This window comes from Coregonus lavaretus (genome assembly GCF_964263955.1).
Source record: "Coregonus lavaretus genome assembly, chromosome: 11".
NCBI classification, from domain to species: domain Eukaryota; kingdom Metazoa; phylum Chordata; class Actinopteri; order Salmoniformes; family Salmonidae; genus Coregonus; species Coregonus lavaretus.
This window is the reverse complement of record NC_139998.1, coordinates 1,368,011-1,380,914: the sequence shown is the minus strand read 5'-3', so window position 1 is coordinate 1,380,914 and position 12,904 is coordinate 1,368,011. Positions and strand designations below refer to the sequence as shown.

General features: G+C 42.1%; 1 protein-coding gene across 1 annotated transcript in view; it reads left to right on the top strand.

Annotated features, from left to right (window-relative positions):
* The window catches only part of magi2b (membrane associated guanylate kinase, WW and PDZ domain containing 2b), a gene marked incomplete at its 3' end in the record, with an annotated part of 333,750 nt that overhangs the window by 49,552 nt on the left and 271,294 nt on the right, over positions 1 to 12,904 (top strand). Inside the window, exon 2 of the mRNA XM_084171638.1 lies at positions 10,077 to 10,193. Within this exon, the coding sequence (XP_084027764.1) occupies positions 10,077 to 10,193 (117 nt within the window). The remainder of the gene's footprint in view (positions 1 to 10,076; positions 10,194 to 12,904) is intronic.

Below are 12,904 nucleotides of genomic sequence, written 5' to 3'. Positions count from 1 at the left end.
ATAACCATTCAATCTTCGTGAAGAGAGGTGAAGGCCTTCTGTATCTAATTCTATTCCTACAGTATATTATTTAAGGATGTCATTAGAATGATGAAGATAAGGACAATAAAACTTATTTCATTTAACTGTTGAAAGAAAGGTAGGAATGAAGCAACAATAGAGAGAGAAAGAGGAGGTAGGGTAATGACATTAGGGAACATTTTATGAAAGGTATATATGCGTCAGCCCATTAATTATACAAATGAGTTATTATATTTCAAAATTAAAATAACATTCGCTAGCCTATACTTGTAACTTTGTAGGCTGCAAGTCCTGCACCAGACTCACATGTTCTCTCCCTGCTTTATCATGGTTTGAATGAGGTGCGTAATTCCAGTCCCTTATGATACAGTATAATACAGTACAGTAATACAGTTCACACTGAAAAAGATTAGCCTACTGGAGCTTCATTCATTTACTTACCCAAGAGAGCATATAGCTAGCTACATCAATGGGCTTTTATGTTTTTCTGACTTGCATAATGTGCAGTAGCCTATATCAAATATGTATTGGATAACAGCGCAATCATTTGGGCTTTTTGGGGCTTGGGCTCATTAAATGTCTTTAATGTAGGGCTCATAAATGTATTTAATCTATGGCTCATCAGGCTCATGTAGCATCAGGCTTGAATTTTCGATCAAAGCTCTAATTACATCCAGGCATAGGCCTATTTATATGCTTTATAATGCTTTTGAATGACACTTCCGGTTTTGGCAGGAAATACTGGGTTACCCGGGAGAAAAGTGATTTATTCTCGGGATGCAACATTTGTAAAATACCAGCCCTAGTAGTTACCAACTTTGAGATCACATGGAGATTTGATTGGTAATGATGATTTGTGTGTGTGTGTGTTACCAAAAGTATATAGAGTAACACGTATGCTGCACATACACATGCTGTTGTGTAATACATAAACTACAGTTTAGACGTTTGTGTGTGTGTTTGTTTATTCCTGGTTTATTATCTAAATTTGCCCTGCATACGTGTGTGTGCTCGCTGGCATATACTGATGCAGCAATAGGTCGAGTGTTTCTCCCGTGAGACGTTGGTACACAAGGTTGACCAGCTAAAGCATCTAGTGTGAGAGAGTTGGCATCTTCAGGAGTGTGTCAGTTAGCGTCTGGATCTGCAGCTCAGTGCACTACTGCCGTCAGTGAACAGGGGGCACTACAGGACTGTAGAACCCCTCTAACCAATCAGCATCCAGATCTGGATGAGCCTGGCTTCCCACTGGCAGATCATTTTTTTTGTCTGTCGTCTCCCAATGGTCGTCGTCTCTCTCTCTCTTCCCCTGTCTCCATCGCCGTTCCTGGGATGTAAATTAGCTGCAGAGGGGGCTGTGTGCTGGAGCACCGGTAAAGAACCAGGGACAGAGGGACGTAGAGGCTGGCCAAAACAGGAGAGGATGCACCGTGTCTGGGCAAGGGGCTAGAGGACGGCTGGGAGGACAGGGCTCTCTGTGGATGTATAACTGTGGAGAACGGTGGACCTATTTTACCAGACCTGCCAGCTGCAGATGAGGTGCCTACGCTGTCAGTCTGTGCTGGTGTTTGTGTGTCCTTGGAGCTCTGCGTGCGCGTGTGTGTTCAGCATTGATTAGGCACTGATTGTGTCGGTGGTGATATTCACACTGCGACCGTCTGATTGTCTTGTTAAACAGGCTTTTCCCCATCAGCCGCCGTTTTGTAGTTGTTTCGCTCGCCTCCTTTCCTCTCTCTCCTGTCCTGCTCTGCTCTAACTAGCAGAGTTCTGTTGTGGTGGAATTCACCACAGTGCCTCAGAGCTTCGCTAAAATGGTGTCCTTCATTTTTATATAAGATGTTATTGTTGAGGACGAGCTATGTGTTTTCAGATCAAATCGGTGCAGTTGTCAGAGCCAGGGTTAGAAGCTGTGTGCATGTGTATGTGTGTTTGTGTGCATTTGTTTCAGATCAGTGCAGTTTAAACTGTCTGGGGGCAGTGTTTGTGTGTGTGCATGTTTGTGTGCGCACATTTGCAAGCGTGTGTTGTCATGTACACGTTTGCGCTTGTGTGTGTGTGTGTGTGAGGGTTTCTATTACTGTACTGTGTGTGTGCTCCTGTAAAAGCATTTCCTCTTTAAGGACAGTAAACATCATTGTCATTGTGTATGCATGAGTGGCTGGACATGTTTGTCATTTATACACGAGAGTGCCTGTGCCAGTGGATAGGATACAGTGTGTGTACTTAGTGTAACAGCTTGTACAAACTTGTGAAGATGATATGAATGTCCTACTGAATGAGTGTCTTCTCTCTTTGTGAGGAAGTCTTCATTCACTGTATGGTCATCCTGTGTATAGGGCTGTTATGGTGACCATATTACCGCCACACCGGCAGTCATGGGTCATGATGGCAGTCAAATTCTCCAATCTCTGATGCTGCTGATGGTCATTAGTAGCCTATCAAACTTGCTAACTGCCTGGTACTCAGCACTCTATTGTCCCTCTAATCATTCTGACATCAATGCAGATGTTATGGGAAATCGAATCAAACACTTCATGAGAGCTCATGTTGCGCAACATTTCTATAGGCTATGCAATTGTGTGAGAAAACAGAGTGATGGCCTCTATTAAAAAGAGGAGGATCCCATCAGCTTTCTTTAGCCTTACTATATTTATTTCCTGATATTAAGCACATTGCTTCTCTTAACAACAGGAGTATAGCTTACCTGGCTGGCATGAAAATGAACCACAGGAAAAGCGTCCTCCATTCGCAATTTAAGTGCATAGATGAAATGTATTTTTTTCCGCTGCCCCTGTTTCGAGACAGGTGCATGATAATGGTCCATTCTAAATCAAAACAAATTTCACACATATATTATTTAGTATATGTAAAGACAAGATTAAATCAAGAATAGTGTGATGGGTGACAATATTAGCCTGTCACTTGTGAATGATGCCCAGTTTAAGGCAAGAAACAGCGCATGCTTTTTTTTGTGACATTTTCAAATCATAGTCACGCACATAATGTAGCCTAGCGCATAGGCCTATATGTTTTGATAAGGTTTGTATCACAACTATAGTGGCCAAATAACTTCTTAAAATGAAGCACATTAATCCGCTTTACAATGGGTGTAGAACCTAACTGGCATACAGTGCATTCGGAAAGTATTCAGACCCCTTGACTTTTCCCACATTTTATTACGTTACAGCCTCATTCTAAAATTGATTCAATTAATGTTTTTCTCATCAATCTACACACAATACCCCATAACGCCAAAGCGAAAACAGTTTTTTTTTTTAATGTGTGCAAATTTTGAATAAATTTAAAACATAAATACCTTATTTACAGTTGAAGTTGGAAATTTACATACACTTAGGTTGGAGTCATAAAAACTTGTTTTTCAACCATTCCACACATTTCTTGTTAACAAACTATAGTTTTGGCAAGTCGATTAGGACTTCTACTTTGTGCATGACACAAGTCATTTTTCCAGCAATTGTTTACAGACAGATTATTTTACTTATAATTCACTGTATCACAATTCCAGTGGGTCAGAAGTTTACATACACTAAGTTGCTGTGCCTTTAAACAGCTTGGAAAATTCCAGAAAGTTATGTCATGGCTTTAGAAGCTTCTTCTGGCTAATTGACATCATTTGAGTCAATTGGAGGTGTACCTGTGGATGTATTTCAAGGCCTACCTTCAAACTCAGTGCCTCTTTGCTTGACATCATGGGAAAATCAAAATAAATCAGCCAAGACCTCAGAAAAACAGTTGTAGACCTCCACAAGTCTGGTTCATCCTTGGGAGCAATTTCCAAACGCCTGAAGGTACTACGTTCATCTGTATAAACAATAGTACGCAAGTATAAACACCATGGGACCACGCAGCCGTCATACCGCTCAGGAAGGAGACGCGTTCTGTCTCCTAGAGATTAATGTACTTTGGTGCGAAAAGTGCAAATCAATTCCAGAACAACAGCAAAGGACCTTGTGAAGATGCTGGAGGAAACAGGTACAAAAGTATCTATATCCACGGTAAAACAAGTCCTATATCGACATAAGCTGAAAGGCCGCTCAGCAAGGAAGAAGCCACTGCTCCAAAACCGCCATAAAAAAGCCAGACTACGGTTTGCAACTGCACATGGGGACAAAGATCATACTTTTTGGAAAAATGTCCTCTGGTCCGATGAAACAAAAATGGAACTGTTTGGCCGCAATTACCATCGTTATGTTTGGAGGAAAAAGGAGGTTGCTTGCAAGCCGAAGAACACCATCCCAACCGTGAAGCACGGGGTGGCAGCATCATGCTGTGGGGGTGCTTTGCTGCAGGAGGGACTGGTGCACTTCACAAAATAGATGGCATCATGAGGAAGGAAAATTATGTGGATATATTGAAGCAACATCTCAAGACATCAGTCAGGAAGTTAAAGCTTGGGAGCAAATGAGTCTTCCAAATGGACAATGACCCCAAGCATACTTCCAAAGTTGTGCCAAAATGGCTTAAGGACAACAAAGTCAAGGTATTGAAGTGGCCATCACAAAGCCCTGACCTCAATCCTATAGAAGATTTGTGGGCAGAACTGAAAAAGCGTGTGCGAGCAAGGAGGCCTACAAACCTGACTCAGTTACACCAGCTCTGTCAGGAGGAATGGGCCATAATTCACCCAACTTATTGTGGAAGGCTACCCGAAACGTTTGACCCAAGTTAAACAATTTAAAGGCAATGCTACCAAATACTAATTGAGTGCATGTAAACTTTTGACCCACTGGGAATGCGATGAAAGAAATAAAAGCTGAAATAAGTAATTCTCTCTACTACTATTCTGACATTTCACATTCTTAAAATAAAGTGGTGATCCTAACTGACCCAAAACAGGGAATCTTTACTAGGATTAAATGTCAGGAATAGTGAAAAACTGAGTTTAAATGTATTTGGCTAAGGTGTATGTAAACTTCCGACTTCAGGTATTCAGACCCTTTGCTATGAGACTCGAAATTGAGCTCAGGTGCATCCTGTTTCCATCGACCATCCCTGAGATGTTTCTACAACTTGATTGGAGTACACCTGCGGTAAATTAAATTGCTTGGACATGATTTGGAAAGGCACACACCTGTCAATTTAAGGTCCCACAGTTAACAGTGCATTTCAGAGCAAAAACCAAGCCATTAGGTCAAAGGAATTGTCCGTAGAGCTCCAAGACAGAATTGTGTCTAGGCACAGATCTGGGGAAGGGTACCAAAACATTTCTGCAGCTTTAAAGGTCCCCAAGAACACAGTGGCCTCCATCATTCCTATATGGAAGAAGTTTTGAACCACCAAGACTCTTACTAGAGCTGGCCACCTGGCCAAACTGAGCAATCGGGGGAGAAGGGCCTTGGTCAGGGAGGTGGCCAAGAACCCAATGGTCACTCTGACAGAGCTCCAGAGTTCCTCTGTGGAGATGGGAGACTCTTCCAGAAGGACAACCATCTCTGCAGCACTCCACCAATCAGGCCTTTATGGTAGAGTGGCCAGACGGAAGCCACTCTTCAGTAAAAGGCACATGACAGCCGCTTGGAGGTTGCCAAAAGGCACCTAAAGACTTTCAGACAATGAGAAACAAGATTTTCTGGGCTGATGAAACCAAGATTGAACTCTTTGGCCTGAATGCCAAAGGTCACGTCTGGAGGAAACCTGGCACCATCCCTACGGTGAAGCATGGTGGTTGCAGCATCATGCTGTGGGTATGTTTTCCAGCGGCAGGGACTTGGAGACTAGTCAGGATCGAGGGAATGATGAATGGTACAAAGTATATAGACACCTTTTTTTGCTTTGTCATTATGGGGTATTGTGTGTAGATTGATGAGGGGAAAAAAAATCATCCATTTTAGAATAAGGCTGTAACATAACAAAATGTGGAGAAAGTCAAGGGGTCTGAATACTTTCCGAATACATTGTACATACGCAGCGCGTGAGTTTCAAGTTTGAGGAAGATAATTTTCACCATACAAATGCTCCTTTATAATAAAAGCATTACATGCATAATCACATTTATGGTCACTTTTGAGAATGGTGTTTTCCTGCTACTGGAACATTCTTGCTTATAATGTGAAGAAATGTTCTAATATTTCATCAACATTATAAGCTAAATGTTCTCATCTGTTGCGTCACGCTCATTGCTTAAAACAGGTTTTTTGATGCTAGTGGTTGTATTCATTTGGGATCTATCGCATCCCACAACTGTCCCAGACCTACGTTTGGAATATTTATTTCTCGCACAGAATAGAATGGGAGATAGTAGATTGACATAGGCTAGTGCTTTTGCTGTTCGTTAGGCCTACTTATCTTGTTGGCTGATGAAAAGTAAATGTGGACAGTTCTTCCAGTATCTTCAATATGCACCTTGGAATTGGATGAGGACACACACATTCCCCAATGTGTCTTCTGTCTTCACTTGTAGCCTGTGAAAAAGACCTGATCACGTGACCGAGAGCCATGGGAGTGAGAGGTGCTTTGGCACGCAGCCAGGAGAACGGAATTATAATTATTATATTCAGCCCAAGGGCACAACGGCCACTGGCCGCAAAAGGCATGGAATTTTTTAAGGGGCATTACGGCCACACAAAGAGGATGCAGCCGGGAAATTTGAGGCATTATCAAGTGCTTGTAAAATTGTGAATGAGAGATTGATGAAGTGTGTACAGCCTGCGCAAAAAACAAAGCAGAGCTCATGCTTTCCATGCTACTTTTTTCAAATCATCATTAAAGTCACACCATGCAGCCTTAGAATGTACTAAAAATCTAAACATATAGCCCAACATTTGTATCACAACTAAAGTTACATAAATAACTCTAAATTAAGCATGTAGGAGTAACTGTTTCTTTGTTAACCGCTCAATACAGAATAGCCACATGTGCATGCTCCGTGAAATCATTTGGAGAAAATATCCTTTCAATTTTATTCAGCTATGTTCAATTGTATTCTTTATACTATGAGAAAAAAAAAAAGAAACGTGCACACTCTTCTTGATAGTATCGTTGCTCTTTAATAAGCTTTAGGTATCAGCCTCAAGGCCTTCGTCAAAGCTTTTTTGAGTTTTTAAATTAGCACCCTTATGTAGACATAGCCCCACCCACATCCGTTCCACGCATCGAATGGGGTTAGATTCGAGGGAAAAATAAGTAAGTGCTACCAAATATAACAATGTGCATTTCATAAATATTATAATACAGTGTGTACATACAGTGGGGAAAAAAAGTATTTAGTCAGGCACCAATTGTGCAAGTTCTCCCACTTAAAAAGATGAGAGAGGCCTGTAATTTTCATCATAGGTACACGTCAACTATGACAGACAAATTGAGAAAAAAAAATCCAGAAAATCACGTTGTAGGATTTTTAATGAATTTATTTGCAAATTATGGTGGAAAATAAGTATTTGGTCACCTACAAACAAGCAAGATTTCTGGCTCTCACAGACCTGTAACTTCTTCTTTAAGAGGCTCCTCTGTCCTCCACTCGTTACCTGTATTAATGGCACCTGTTTGAACTTGTTATCAGTATAAAAGACACCTGTCCACAACCTCAAACAGTCACACTCCAAACTCCACTATGGTCAAGACCAAAGAGCTGTCAAAGGACTCCAGAAACAAAATTGTAGACCTGCACCAGGCTGGGAAGACTGAATCTGCAATAGGTAAGCAGCTTGGTTTGAAGAAATCAACTGTGGGAGCAATTATTAGGAAATGGAAGACATACAACACCACTGATAATCTCCCTCGATCCTGGGCTCCACGCAAGATCTCACCCCGTGGGGTCAAAATGATCACAAGAACGGTGAGCAAAAATCCCAGAACCACACGGGGTTACCTAGTGAATGACCTGCAGAGAGCTGGGACCAAAGTAACAAAGCCTACCATCAGTAACACACTACTCCGCCAGGGACTCAAATCCTGCATTGCCAGACGTGTCCCCCTGCTTAAGCCAGTACATGTCCAGGCCCGTCTGAAGTTTGGGAGAATGTCATATGGTCAGATGAAACCAAAATAGAACTTTTTGGTAAAAACTCAACTCATCGTGTTTGGAGGACAAAGAATGCTGAGTTGCATCCAAAGAACACCATACCTACTGTGAAGCAGGGGGTGGAAACTTCATGCTTTGGGGCTGTTTTTCTGCAAAGGGACCAGGACGACTGATCCGTGTAAAGGAAAGAATGAATGGGGCCATGTATCGTGAGATTTTGAGTGAAAACCTCCTTCCATCAGCAAGGGCATTGAATATGAAACGTGGCTGGGTCTTTTAGCACGACAATGATCCCAAACACACCTCCCGGGCAACGAAGGAGTGGCTTCGTAAGAAGCATTTCAAGGTCCTGGAGTGGCCTAGCCAGTCTCCAGATCTCAACCCCATAGAAAATCTTTGGAGGGAGTTGAAAGTCCGTGTTGCTCAGCGACAGCCCCAAAACATCACTGCTCTAGAGGAGATCTGCATGGAGGAATGGGCCAAAATACCAGCAACAGTGTGTGAAAACCTTGTGAAGACTTATAGAAAACGTTTGACCTGTGTCATTGCCAACAAAGGGTATATAACAAAGTATTGAGAAACTTTTGTTGTTGACCAAATACTTATTTTCCACCATAATTTGCAAATAAATTCATAAAAAATCCTACAATGTGATTTTCTGGATATTTTTTTCTCATTTTGTCTGTCATAGTTGACATGTACCTATGATGAAAATTACAGGCCTCTCTCATCTTTTTAAGTGGGAGAACTTGCACAATTGGTGGCTGACTAAATACTTTTTTACCCCACTGTATGTAAAACCACAATGAAGACATCGACCCACTAAGCAAGTTTTCATAAATCATTGGGTACAGCGCAAGAAAAACGTCAGAGTAATCTGTAATGTAATCTGTAATGGGGGCATTAATTCATATTCACATTTACAACATAACATACGTAGGCATTTCATCATTAAGACCTTTAGGAAATTCTTCAGACTATAAAATAATTCCACTGAATTCTAAGCAAATCTTGTCTACTAAATGAACTTGTGTAGCCCATAGCCAGATCAGGGCCTAACATTAGGACAACTCAGAGTATGTTATTCTGTTCTTCTGAAATAGGCAACATTTTCTTCATATCATGTTTCTTTAGACCTGTCTAAAATAAATAATGGATTTATTGTGATGGTGTAGGCTATCTTACATGAATTATTAGACTTTTTAAAATATAGATGTTCCAAAGGTCTGCATCAGTGACTTGTAGGCTTTGCGTGGAAGCCAGGAGATACTAAATGTGTTTATGTTAATTATCGGTCAAGTACCGTGAGACCGGCAGTTATTTGCTTGACAATCACTGGTTGACAATTTTATGACCGCCACAACCATACCTGCATGTTAAGTGGTGGGTAATATGATGTGTAGTTAGGGGTGGGGAAGGGGATGGGGGTGTGCTGACATGTGAATGCGGAATATGGTGTACAGTGTTAGTGCTGTTGTAAGGATGTAGCTAGATGGTGTTGGATCTGTGAAAGGGTCATGCTGTTGTTTGGGAATTGGTAGTGCTAGGTACAGGACTTGTAATATGGAGACATGTTAGTGGGAGAGGGGTGGGACGTGTGGTGTTGCCACTGGTGTTCACAATGGGGTTTCAAATTCAATTCCTGGAGGGCCATTTGTCTGCGGGTTTTTGCTCCTTCCTTGTACTTGATTGGTCAGTTAAGGTCATTGATTAGATAGGAACGCCCTTCACCTGGTTGTTTAGGTCTTTATTGGACACAAAATGAAAGGCCCTCAAGGAATTGAGTTTGTCCCCCCTGGTGTACACTATGAAGTCTTACTAGGGTTTGTCATGAGGAGATGTAGGGATGAGGTGATACACAGACTCAATGCACTCTGTCAGTCTCATGACACTATGTCAGTAGTGAGATGTGACATAATAGGCCTCTGTCCTTGTCCCCCTCAATTACACAATTACTGTGATGTGTGTTTTACTGTTTTTGATTGTTTTTGTGTGAGTGTGTGCGTCTGCTTGCCTGCATGTGTGCGTGTGTTTTAGTGTGTATTTTAACCTTGTCTGTTTGTTTGTGGTGTAGGGGGCGTGGTGGATAAGGACCTCCGGCACTACCTCAACCTGCGCTTCTCCAAGGGATCCGTGGACCACGACCACCAGCAGATCATCAGAGACAACCTCTACCTCCGCAGCGTGCCCTGTGAGTCAACACATACCACATACGCAGCCAGATAGACAGACAGACAAACAGACACCAACAGACACACACACTAAAAGACACACGCACCAACACACACACGCACAAAAGCATGCACGGTTGTCATAACCTACCTCCTCATCTGACCCCTGACCATAGCAGAACACTAGGGATGCATTTCATTATTCCTCCTCTCCTTAGGCTCTCTCTTGTTCTCTCCTTGACATTATACAAATGGACAGGTGGAGGCCAGATCCCTGTAGGCATCCTACATATCCCTTTCACCTGACCTGTGTTGAGGTGTGACTATTGAGAATACAGTCTACCTATACTGTTGCTTTGGGTTAAAGTGGTCTGTCTCTGTCTCTGTCTCTGTCTCTGTCTCTGTCTCTGTCTCTCTCTCTCTCTCTCTCTCTCTCTCTCTCTCTCTCTCTCTCTCTCTCTCTCTCTCTCTCTCTCTCTCTCTCTCTCTCTCTCTCTCTCTCTCTCTCTCTCTCTCTCTCTCTCTCTCCTCTTCCTCCTCTCGCTTTCTCGTTCTCTAAAAAAATGTCTCAGCTCTCTCTCTCTCTCTCTCTTTCCCCTGGTGTATTTTCAGAATTATCTCTCTCTCTTTCTCGCTCTGTCTGACATTGCCCTGGTGCTCCATTGCTGCACACGCTCAGTATCTCCTCTTTTTTCTTTCTCTCATTTTTTCTCGCTCTCTCTTGCTTCTTCACCTATCGGTCGCCACACACACAGAACATGCAAACATGCACAGTATTAACGACCCAATGCAGCCGTTTTTATAAAAATATAAAATCATTTCTGGGAACAATTCAGTACCTTACTGTAATAGCTTTCCATTAAAATGCACAAAAATAGTTTTTTAGCAAATAACTATTTAGCAAGCAAACATTTTGCTAGGACTGTCTGGGAGTGGTCTGAGTGGGGAGGAGAAAACTGAAAACTAGCTGTTATTGGCAGAGAAGTTTGGAACTCTCTTTGTTATTGGTCTATTAACCAATTTACCCGCATGGTGATGTCACCAGGCAAGCCGAAACTCCCTCCCATGCAAACCTGCTGATTAGAAGGTCCTGTGTAGATTGGATTTTCAACCAGCAACTATCAGGAAATAACACTGATCACAGTTTTTACAGTGTTAGTTTCATCAGCTGTTGTACAATATGATACAAAAGACAGGAAAAACAGAATTTTGACTGCGCTGGACCTTTAACACACACACAGACACATAAACCGAACTCATACACACACACACACACACACACACACACACACACACACACACACATACACACACACACTGAGTGTACAAAACATTAAGGACACCTTCTCTTTCTATGACATACACTGACCAGGTGAATGCTGTGATCCCTTATTGATGCCACTTGCTAAATCTTCTTCAATCAGTTTAGATGAAGGGGAGGAGATAGGTTAAAGAAGGATTTTTATGCCTTGATACAATTGAGACATGGATTGTGTATGTGTGCCATTCAGAGGGTGAATGGGCAAGACAAAATATTTAAGTGCCTTTGAACGGGTTATAGTAGTAGTTGCCAGGCGCACCGGTTTGTGTCAATAACTGCAACGCTGCTGGGTTATTCACACTCAACAGTTTCCCGTGTGTATCAAAAATGGTCCACCACCCAAAGGACATCCAGCCAACTTGACACAATTGTGTTAGCATTGGAGTCAACATGGGCCAGCATCCCTCTCGACACCCATACTAATTGAGGCTGTTCTGAGGGCAAAAGGGGGTGCAACTCAATATTAGGAAGGTGTTCCTAATGTTTGGTATATATTCATACACTCAGATGGAATGAAAATGCAACAGTCTGACTCTGACTTCTTTCCTCCGTCTCTCTCACACACACCAATATTTTTCTCCTACCTGTAGACATTACTCTGTGTGTGAGATATAGAGAGCTTAGTGACAGGGTCTGCCATGTCACCTATCAGAGCATAACAGTCTGACAGGTGCGCGCACGTGACCTTTAGCTCATGTGGATGTCTGTCCGGAGGCCTTTGTATTTGGTTTGTCGTTCCCGTGTGGATGCCATGTCTTTACTTTCCACCAGCACTATGTTCTGTCAATGTACGCACGCACGCACGATAGGGATGTGACAAATGTAAAAATTCTCTTAATGTTTACATACATGGGACTTCATGTCCCACTTTTTTTTCATCAATGTGATTGCTCATTGCAGTGATGTATGACAGCGTGTTCATAGACGTCCAACAATCTGTTGTTAACGCCACGTATGGGGTGTTTGAGAGCTCGCACTTTGTACTTGCAGAGCAATCATTGTACAATTTCTCCATCCAGGCCGTCACGGTTTTTCGACATGGCATCTTGTAGTCTGGTTCTAGATACAGTGCATTCGGAAAGTATTCAGACCCCTTGACCTTTCCCACATTTTGTTACGTTACAACCTTAATCTAAAATGGATCACATACCTTTTTTCCCTCATCAATCTACACACAATACCCCATAATGACAAAGTGAAAACAGGTTTTTAGAAATTAGTGAAAATGTATACAAAACAGAAATACCTTATTTACATAAGTATTCAGACCCTTTGCTATGAGACTCGAAATTGAGCTCAGGTGCATCCTGTTTCCATTGATCATCCTTGAGATGTTTCTACAACTTTATTGGAGTCCACCTGTGGAAAATTTAATTGATTGGACATGATTTGGAAAGGCACACCCCTGTC